The 9,846-nt window shown below is 44.3% G+C and overlaps 1 protein-coding gene across 2 annotated transcripts in view; it reads left to right on the forward strand.

Annotated features, from left to right (window-relative positions):
* Positions 1 to 8,587, forward strand: part of LOC144124678 (uncharacterized) — a 100,613-nt gene extending 92,026 nt beyond the window's left edge. For both annotated transcript variants that reach the window (XM_077657510.1, XM_077657511.1), the window contains exons 7-8: positions 4,746 to 4,873; positions 6,218 to 8,587. In XM_077657510.1, the coding sequence (XP_077513636.1) occupies positions 4,746 to 4,873; positions 6,218 to 6,409 (320 nt within the window). In that variant the 3' untranslated portion in view covers positions 6,410 to 8,587. The remainder of the gene's footprint in view (positions 1 to 4,745; positions 4,874 to 6,217) is intronic.
* Positions 8,588 to 9,846: the final 1,259 nt, after the last annotated feature.

Genomic DNA, 9,846 nt, shown 5'->3' on the forward strand with positions numbered 1-9,846 from the left:
CGTTTTAGTTACTTTTCGGAAGCACTTATAACATGCCGGTCTAAAAGCGTGCGTGCGTCCCAGTCGTACGTTAGCAGGAATAAGTATCCGAATCACAGTCAGTTATATGATGAAACTTGCATGTATTGATAAAGCTTAGCTACCTCCATGACATAGCCAGCTTCAATGTATATTTTTGTCTGGAGCACATGCGTACAAGGTTTGTCCCCTTTTTATATTGGCGGAGGATGCGTTGCGGCAGACAACTAAAAATCGCGGATTTTTTTTTATTTACACAAAGGCGCAACCGGCACTGCTGAAACTGCGCTAACTTTCTGTGCACTGATCCCAGTAAGGATTCAGTTGATTGGTGTGTCCTTACCTCTCTGACTTTCGTTACCCTTGTTTTCATACTCCACGGGCAGCTTTGTACAAGCAGTTTTATTTACTTGAAAAGTGCAGAATTTTGGGTTCGAGTTGGTGTTCAGGAGTAGAATCTGGGTCAGGACTACAGCGACATTTCTACAGCGGAAAAAAGAGTAGCTCTGATGATGCGCCGAAGCAAATGTTGTGGGGTCGTTTGTTTACCCATCGAACAAGTAATGCAATCGTATTGTGGACGTACAATGAAATACAATTTGTGGGAAAAATCATTACTTTTCTTCACTGCTCCCTTTCGCTTCAGATGAACAACTTCATCCCTACTTGCCTATTTTAAAAACCCACAATCGCTTGTCGGCGCATTGCATAAGAATGGAGAGGAGGACGGTTATACAATATATTGCAACAACATACAGCACAGTGCAATAGCATACAATGCAAAAAAAAATAAACAAAGAAATCAGTGGTGGTAGTATCAATGGGAGTTTGCGCACGACAAGTAAAACAAGCCTTGGGTAAAGTTTAATTGCTTCAGTACATTATTCAGCCCACAGAGATAAGGAAACGAGAGGCAGGTCTTGCCATGTAGGTATTAAGGAAGCATAATGGCACCGAAACCAAAGAAAGCATATAGGACTTTTTTGTTATTTATTTAATATGTGGAATTGATCATTTATCTTCCTGTGTTCTTTATCTCAGAGTGCCATGTCACCATTTTGTGGCGGCTTTTGTACGCAAAGATGGAAACCAGATCTTGCGGACAGCTGCAATGCCGCTGAACCAGATAGTTAGCTAAGAACAGCTAACGCTGCCAAAGATTAGAAAGGCTGCACTCATTTCTCCGTCACCTGCACCTTATTGCTTTCGCCTGGATACCTGCACAGAGCGGCGTAGTCTGGAAGGACGGGGTACTAACATGAGGAATCTATCTCTTAGTGTTTCCTCGCTTCGGACCCTTTCAGAGAGCTGCTTACGCCCGTCCAGCTTGAAGCAGGAGGTGTGTATGCCTCCAAGCAATAAACTTGTCCGGAGTAAGCGCGTCTCCTCATCATCAGCACCTCCTTTATCCCTTAACTAGAGGAGGAACTTCTGACAAATGAGAGGTGTGGAGCTCTCATTAGCGAAATGCTGCTGCCGTTGTCTGTTGCAGGTTGTGCTTGCAAAGATCTGGTAAGCCCTTTATCCTCTGTGCCGATCTTTCTGTGAGCCAGAATAACTTGTCGAGTCACGGCTAGTTGGTTCAGTCGTGACCTCAAAGTAGACAGTCGGATTTACTCGTCTCCAGAAGCCGGTTTTCTTAGAAACAGTTCTGGCAATATCCGGCCGCTGTGGAACAGAGAATATTTGCTCCAATCACGTCTGCCGCTGTCCTGACAAATTTTTCGTTACTCTACTTTCTGTCTCTTGATATCATTCTAGGCAGCCTTCAACTATGTTAATTTTGACATCGAGCTCTGTTAAAACACACGTTTCTTTTTATTACGTTATCTTAACCATTTATAATTTCTTTCCATTCTCTAGTTGGGTCATGTTCCTACGTAAATATGTTTCGTTTGACGAAACAGCTAAACCTTACACTAAGTAAGCGAGGCGCACCAGTGTCACGCATATGTTGCCTGTGTATACACCGTGCGACCAACAGAAATGCCGCCATTTTGCTTAGTTTCGCATTTCAGAGTGAAGTCGCGTGATGTCACCCACGGCAGTACCACCGCATTTGGTGTTAGAGCTTCCATCCTAGTAATAATAAGTGACGTGTAGAAGAACTGAACAACAGATGAGATCAGGTCAGTCCGCTTCGCGAATCAGAATATCCAGCGATGGTTGTGCCGACTGCGCATTTGCTTTCTAAGTTTGAACAAGGCGGTAGAGCACCATTTTTGTTCTGTCATTTACATTCTTTGCTTTTTTGTAAAGAACTCCATCTTCGAGCTTGATGAATTTGCTCTGCACTGTCGTGATCCTGGTGCGGGATGCATTCAATACGAAACGATGTTTGGGACGAACGGCCCCGTAGCAAGAGAGTATATAGCGTTATCATTCACGAAAGGTCAGCAGTGGGGCTACGATGGAACGCTGCGAGTTTTCTGAAATCTTCACAGTGGAAAGAAAAATTCACCTGTGCTTAGCCTTGCCGGGCAAATCGAAGAATTTAGCGATGGCTCAGCTGATTCTCCTGTCACCGCGAAACTAAAATGCGCTGCTTAACATTTTACTAGCGGCAACTCGCCGCTAATAATGGTCTATAGCGTCGTCGCGTATTAAGCGGACGCAGCGCAATCGAACTTCGAGGGCACGAAGGATGTGGCAAGGCCATCTGTGTTTTTAGCAGACATTATAGCGCCATCTCCCACGAAATAGTGTAAACCCGATGTGGTGAAAGGGGATGCCGTCCTAAAGCTTGCTATAAACAGTTCCTGCTGTAATGTCTGGCATCGCAGCAAGTGCGTCCGCCAACGACGGCTGTTGCTTTAGGAACAGAAAAACCACAGCCGAACCCTTTAGTGCATTTTGTTTATTGTTGCGTACATTAGGAACTGGCAGCTTTTTCTCAGATCGTGCTCTGCAAAACACTGACCTCTTTTTTTTCGGTGAGATTTACCACCCTTGATATCATAATATAACTTATTTTTGATGCCTGTCAGCAAACCCAGAAAATAATATTTATCACAACAGTGAGCGTGGCAGCTCGTTCTCCGCCATTGTTTTGCAGCACGTTAATCCGTCAATACTACTATCAGTACTTCTTTCTGAATCATTGGCAGGGTGTGCCTCCTTAAAATAAAATTCATTACACGACGCGTAGGTTGCTAAATGCACAGCTTATTACTACTGGTGTTTTTGTACATTTTTCCAAGTAGAGCGAGAGTTTGTAAAAATTTTATTCATGCACATAAAAAAATACCAATTGGTGTGGTTCGTTGGAAAACTAATAACATGGCTTTCTTGAGGCCTGTATATACAATATACGGGGAAAAATAGTACTTGGAAATCGAAATAATCAATAGCACCTAAAATGCTTAAATTATTTGCTGCTGAGCCACTGGATTGGGAACAGCTTGGGATAAGAGTTAATGGAGAACACCTAAGTAGTTGGCGATTCGCTGATGACATTGCCTTGCTAAGTCACTCAGGAGCATAGCATGATAAATGAGTTAGACAGGTAGAGCAGAACGGTAGGTCTTAAACTTAACATGCTGAATGCCCAAGTAATGCTCAACAGTCTGGCAAGAGAAAAGCAGCTCACAATTGGTAGCGAGGTGCTGGAAGATGTAAGGGAATATGTCTACTTAGGGCAAGTAGTGACCGCTGATCCGGATCAAGAGAGGGAAAGAATTGGAAGAATAAGAATGGGGTGGAGTGCACATGGGAGGATCTCTCAGATCATGAATGCCAGTTTACCAATATCCCTCAAGAGAAAAGTATCCAACAACTGTATCTTATAGGTACTCATGAGGCAGAAACGTGGAGGCTAAAGAAAATGGTTCAGCTTAAGTAAAGGACAATGCAGCGAGCTATGGAATGAAAAATAATAGGTGTAAAGCTAAGAGAACAGAAACGGGCTGAGTAGGAAGGGAAAAAACGCGCGTTAATGACATCTTAGTCGAAATCAAGAGGAAGAATTGGGCTTGGGCAGGGCATGTAATGTGAAGGCAAGAAAACTGGTGGTTCTTAAGGTAACGAAGTGGATTTCAAGAATAGGGAAGCGTAGCAAGGGACGGCAGCAAGTCAGGTGGGCGGATGAGATTAAGAACTTAGCGGGCATACAGTGGGCGCAGCTGGTAAAGAACAGGGTTAATTGAAGATACATGGGAAAGGCGTTTGCCCTGTAATGGGCGTAATCAGGCTGATGATGATGATATCAATGCATAGTGTAAAACTCAGCTGGCAAAGTAATAATAAAGGCGAGGGGGGCATTTACTGGCATGATGACGCCTCATTAGCAGAAATTTTGTATGCGCAGCCTTAAGTGACGGTGCACTCAAGACATTTCCATCTACATTTAAATGAAGTAAAACTGTGCACTGCGCAATTAAAGCGTATGGTCAAGAACTTTCAGCTTCATTTTATATTAAGCAGGTTAATGCGGATGCCGCGACGCGCGCTTCTTTTCTAAATTATGCTAGAAACAACTCCTGCGGAAAAAATAAGTCCTTATCTTGGCCTTTGTTTGAATTGCTCTGCCGCGTGAGTAATTTCTCTTAATTAGAGGCTAGATGTGATGCGACTAGCCTATGGCTACAAGAGTTACAGGCCATGTTCACTGAGTCTGTTTGTGTAGTGAAAAGCTTACATGCATCAGCGAGAAATTCATTTTCCGCAAGCACCTCACTGCAGCATTTTCAGCGCATAACGCTACTGTGAACTGTTCTCTCCTTTTGCAGACAGCTGCCCCGCCGCGCAGGTGTTGAGTAGCTCGTGTCCTGCAGCGGTGCAGTCTTTCACTCCTGTTCCAGCCATGCAGCAACTGCTGCTGGATGCCTGCCAGTGGCAGCAGATTTGCTTCGTTTGTGTGAGTGCATAAGTACTAACCCCTTCGCCGTGTGCGCTATTCATGCAACACGGAGATATTGTATTATCCTGACGGAAATGCTTTTGTGCAACACTGGGTACGAACCTACAAGGTAGAGAATGCCTTTACCTAAGCTGTGCTTTTTGTTTTTTATTTGTTTTTTTTTCTGTTCTTCGTACTAAAGTATGTTTGGCACATGCAGTGATGCATGCGGTGTTGTTGCGTCTGTATTAAGAGCCGGGAAAAAATAGAACTGTTTGGCAAAAACAGCGCCTGTTATTTTGTCACAGCTTCCACAATATCAGTGCCCCGCCGCGGTGGCTCAGTGGTTAGGGCGCTCGACTACTGATCCGGAGTTCCCGGGTTCGAACCCGACCGCGGCGGCTGCGTCTTTATGGAAGAAAAACGCTAAGGCGCCCGTGTGCTGTGCGATGTCAGTGCACGTTAAAGATCCCCAGGTGGTCGAAATTATTCCGGAGCCCTCCACTACGGACCTATTTGTTCCTCTCTTCTTTCACTCCCTTCTTTATCCCTTCCCTTACGGCGCGGTTCAGGTGTCCAACGATATATGAGACAGATACTGCGCCATTTCCTTTCCACCAAAAACCAATTATTATTATTATCCACAATATCAGTCTGTGTTCAGGCGCATCTTGTATGTGTCACTGCCAGAAAAAGCAGCAGGAAAATTATGCTTTAAAGCTAACCTCTCACGTAGTTTTGCCAGTTTTCCCCAAATGTCTCAAGCACACATTATAAGAGGAACGTTTGGCGGAATTTCAGCGGCATAGGATATCACGTTTAGGAATCATACTGTGCCTCAGATTGTATTTCCACTGAGTAAAAAAATACGACTGTAGCGACGAAATCAGCAGGTTCATTCTAAAAATTCTTTAAGGACTACAACACTATTTGGTCCCCGGACGCTTCTACTGTTGTTAAGGCGCCTGCATCTTCAGGCACGTTTTTGATGGTTAGAGATAATTGTTACAGCACATCGGCAAGAAAATGTCAGTCTCGGTATAGCACCTGTTTTCCTGAAATAAACAGCCATCAAGACAATGTACAGGACGAGAACATAAAACTAGCATTCAAGTTCGAACTTTTGTGCTGTACTTGCTTTATATTATGCTCCTGGCTGTAAAAAACTGGAGCTCATAAACTTCGGTTAGCGAGCAAGTACTTTCTTTCCCACGTAGTTCTACGACCATCACTATGCAGACTTAACACTATAGTCCGTCGAAGTTGTAACCGTCGGTTTAGAGTTAAGGTTATTGGGTGAGGTTTGCTTCATTGGCGGGCTCCTATTTTTTTTACGAATTAACAAAAATATTTCACCTGCAGGGTTCTTACTACGGCCTCGGAGCTGAAGACTGTGAGGGAGGGCCTGGCGGTGGCGGTGGCGCCAGCAGCGGCGGGTCCACTCAATTCACGCGGCTACTGGTCAGCCAACTGCTGTTGCGCCAAGCCAAGCATGGTCATGCGCAGGGCGCATGCGCCGAAACATGCGTGGCCGATTTCCTGCTGAATCACTGAGGGGTGCCCAGCCAGGGGACGGCAAAATCCACGTCACGGCGCCAGAGTTGCAGCAAAAAGGGCAGAAGAGATGGCGCCGGACACTGCGCACGGAGATAAAGGGTTCGCCGCCATCCACCCAATACCTTAGGGTGCCAGCTGCCGGCAGGGTGTGGTTTCTTTTACATGTTGTTTTGACGAATGTAAACCGGGTGCGTGCCTCTCAGGTTTGTAGCGGGTATTTTGCGGCGAGTTATGCCTGCGTTTTCTCGAATTTTTGTTTGTCCACATTTTCTGCTCGTGTCTTTGGGTTTCGGTTTTATGTCTGTAAATCGTGCGTTGCTCCTCCCTTGCGTTTTCTCCTGGGCCTTTTTGCGCCTCTTTTACAGTGGCCGAGAACACGCCGAAGCAATGATGCTGCAAGGTGCACTGGGAGCAAGGGGTTCTCTTTGTGGACGGTAGCTTTTTCTGTAGGGAGAATTGGTGAAGAGAACAGGTATTCTGGCCATGAGCCGAGATGAGGCTATAAGCACGAGACATTAGTGTTAGAGACCTTTGCGTGGCTCACACTGCGTAAATTTGTTCTTATTCTAAAACATCGGGACGCATTCAGCATTTAGTACGTTGTTGCATATGACTAGGTCGGTATTCTGTAACATTTCGCATAATTATTTCATTGATATAGAGCATAAATTGTAGTGCCGAGCACTCAAGCCATCTTCGAATATTCCAAGTCAAAAATTCCGCCAGTGTGGTTATAAATTTCGTTGAAATTACGTTTTTTTCGTGTATTTTGAAGAGAAAAACAAAGTAAAATAAGCTGCGACTTTTTCTGTTGCGGAAAATCTGAGCCTGTTTATTCATTTCTTAGGCCACAGGCGTTAAAATGTTTGTATGTTCTTTTCCCTAACAGCTTAGAATTACTGCTAAAGATCTAAAATTAGGACAAATTTTTCGAAATCTTTTGCAATCGAGGAATTTCAAGGTATAAATATGAGTGCTACTTACCTCATTGATATGCCCAGTTTTGTGCTTGTGTCTCGAACGTGTATACTCTTAAGGCCTCTCACGCGGAGCGAACGAATGCACGGGTGAGATTTTTGCCTGCAGTGCGGAAATGAGTCATCAGCTGACAGCAAAGAAATGCTTATAGCAAGGAGCGCGAAATGATTGAGTTTTGTGGGGAAACGACCGATATCCAAAAAAACCTAGAGATTCTGCGTAAACTACACATTATTGAACTTAAGCTGTTTTTATGAATGCTGACAAGCGCCTTCATTCATGCTGACCATTAAACACAGAATTTCTGTTATCTAGAAACGCTTACATGTCACATTTGAAAATCCGCCGTCATAGTACCGTCAGTAATGGCTCGTTTGCGTTTCAGCATGGCTTAAATTTTGTTTCCTACCAGGACTGAAACCATGGCCACAGCACAAAAATCATGGATGAGGAATCCACCGATGTCAATTTTTCTGTATGTCTGTCTGTCTCTGTCTCTCTTTATCTTTGACAAAAAAATATAGCCGTAGCGATCTGTGGTCATCACAGCATCAGGAAGCAAAACTGAGGGCTTTAGGTATTCCGCAGCGAGTGTTCTATGATAGCAAACTGGTTTCTTCTGTCTCCTCAATGTTGTGTCTTCTTTCGCTATGGTTCTGCTTCTCCGTTTTCTTGAATGAGCTTTTTCTTTAACCTGTTGACCACGACAAGGCAAACAATTAGCTCTTTTTTGCCTGCACAGATACAAAGCATAAGGCAATAGATGCGCTTTAATCTGCCTCGCATATAATTTTACCGTGGGATAATAGGAACGGGGAGTTCTTCGTATATAGCGTAATCAAAACAAAAAAAACGAAAACGCGTCCAAAGTGTGTCATCTGGTGATGGTATGTGCACTTGTCGTTTGTAACGTCTGCACTGTGTATATCTGTTCAGAAAAGCTCACGCAGCAGAAAAGCGCCAGTGTATAATGTCGTCTAGGAGAGCATTGTGATTGTCGTCGATGCTGCGTTTGAGTTGCTTCCTTTCTTTTTCCTACGGCGTGATATCCTGTGGTCTCTGCGTATCTGTCGAAAGAGACTCCGAAGCCGGTTTCAGTATACTTACATATAGGGTTGACGTGCCATCTTTGTCCGAATAAAACACTGCGGATGTGTTCAGAACATGTGATACGAATAAAGAAAAATATATACTGTTCCTTCTGCGTCTTCTGTTCTGGGCCAACCGCACACAGATTTCATGGAAATGAGGTAGATATACAAAGAATCTAGGTTACGTAGGGGCTCTCAGAATGTCCACTCTGGCACTATTACACCGCATTCAGCTGCTCCTAAAAAAAAAAACACATGCAGACCGGAAGGGTAAAACTGTAAAGCGCGCGTGGGTCTGCATACGCCGTGGACACAGGCATATGAAAATGTGGCACTTGACTTAAAGTGTTCTTTTCACAAGCTTGCAAAAGCAGCTCTTAATGTTTATTTTATTATGTGCGCTTGAGGGAGCAATCAGAACCACTGCCTTCAGCCAGCCTACTTTCCACGTAGTGACTACGAGAAATTGGAAGCTTGAGAAATTGCTTTTGCTAAGTGTTCTTGTGTGAATCCGAAAAGAAATAAGCGATTGGAGATTGTGATAGCGTTCAGTCCAATATGAAAGAAAACACTTAAGAGGTGGTGTAAATTTAGGCACTCTTTTATTGATTTTGAGACTGAAACAACCAATGGGATTACTACGGGGCACAAAACGAATGCTTAAAAAAACGACATAAAAATTAACGCTTGCACCAACAAGTGACGAGTGATCATTGCCAGCGTGCGAGTGTTCTTTTTCATGCCCAGCCATACTTCAAAAATGAAAAATAAAACTTCAGTACAAAATATGAATCCACAATGCAGTTCATTATTACGTGTTGCACTGCCCTAAAGTTTAGCACGCTAGCACAGAAAGGCTACATCACAAGAGCCTTGCAATGTCTATGGGATAAGAGAAACAAGAGTTCAAGCGCACGTGCGCTCTGTACTGCTGGGACGCTCCATGAGAACTAATGTACCCAGCGCCCTGCAACGCAGGAATACCGTCGTATTTGGCATTCAGAACGAGCGCTAGCCTGCAAAAATCTTCGAAAAGGCTACTAAAGGACGAATGCGTCTCTTATAACCAACATTGAAGACCTAAATTTCGCTAATACATGTGTAATAAAGTTTGCCAAACTGGTGTTATATGTACAGTACTCACGGATTGAAATAGGACATTCGGAGCGCTAGCCTTGCAGTGCCACGCAGGCATGTGGTAAACCACAGGCCGGCTGATTGGCTACTGGAAGGAACAATTCTGCTTTGTAGATGTTCTCCCTCTCACGCCATACCACAATGCACCACCTTGGTTCCATGAGCGTCTACGGGCGGCGCTCCATGAAGCGACGGCCACGCGCTCCGAATGTCCTATTTCAATCCGTG

The sequence above is a fragment of the Amblyomma americanum genome, chromosome 3 (assembly GCF_052857255.1).
Source record: "Amblyomma americanum isolate KBUSLIRL-KWMA chromosome 3, ASM5285725v1, whole genome shotgun sequence".
NCBI classification, from domain to species: Eukaryota; Metazoa; Arthropoda; class Arachnida; order Ixodida; family Ixodidae; genus Amblyomma; species Amblyomma americanum.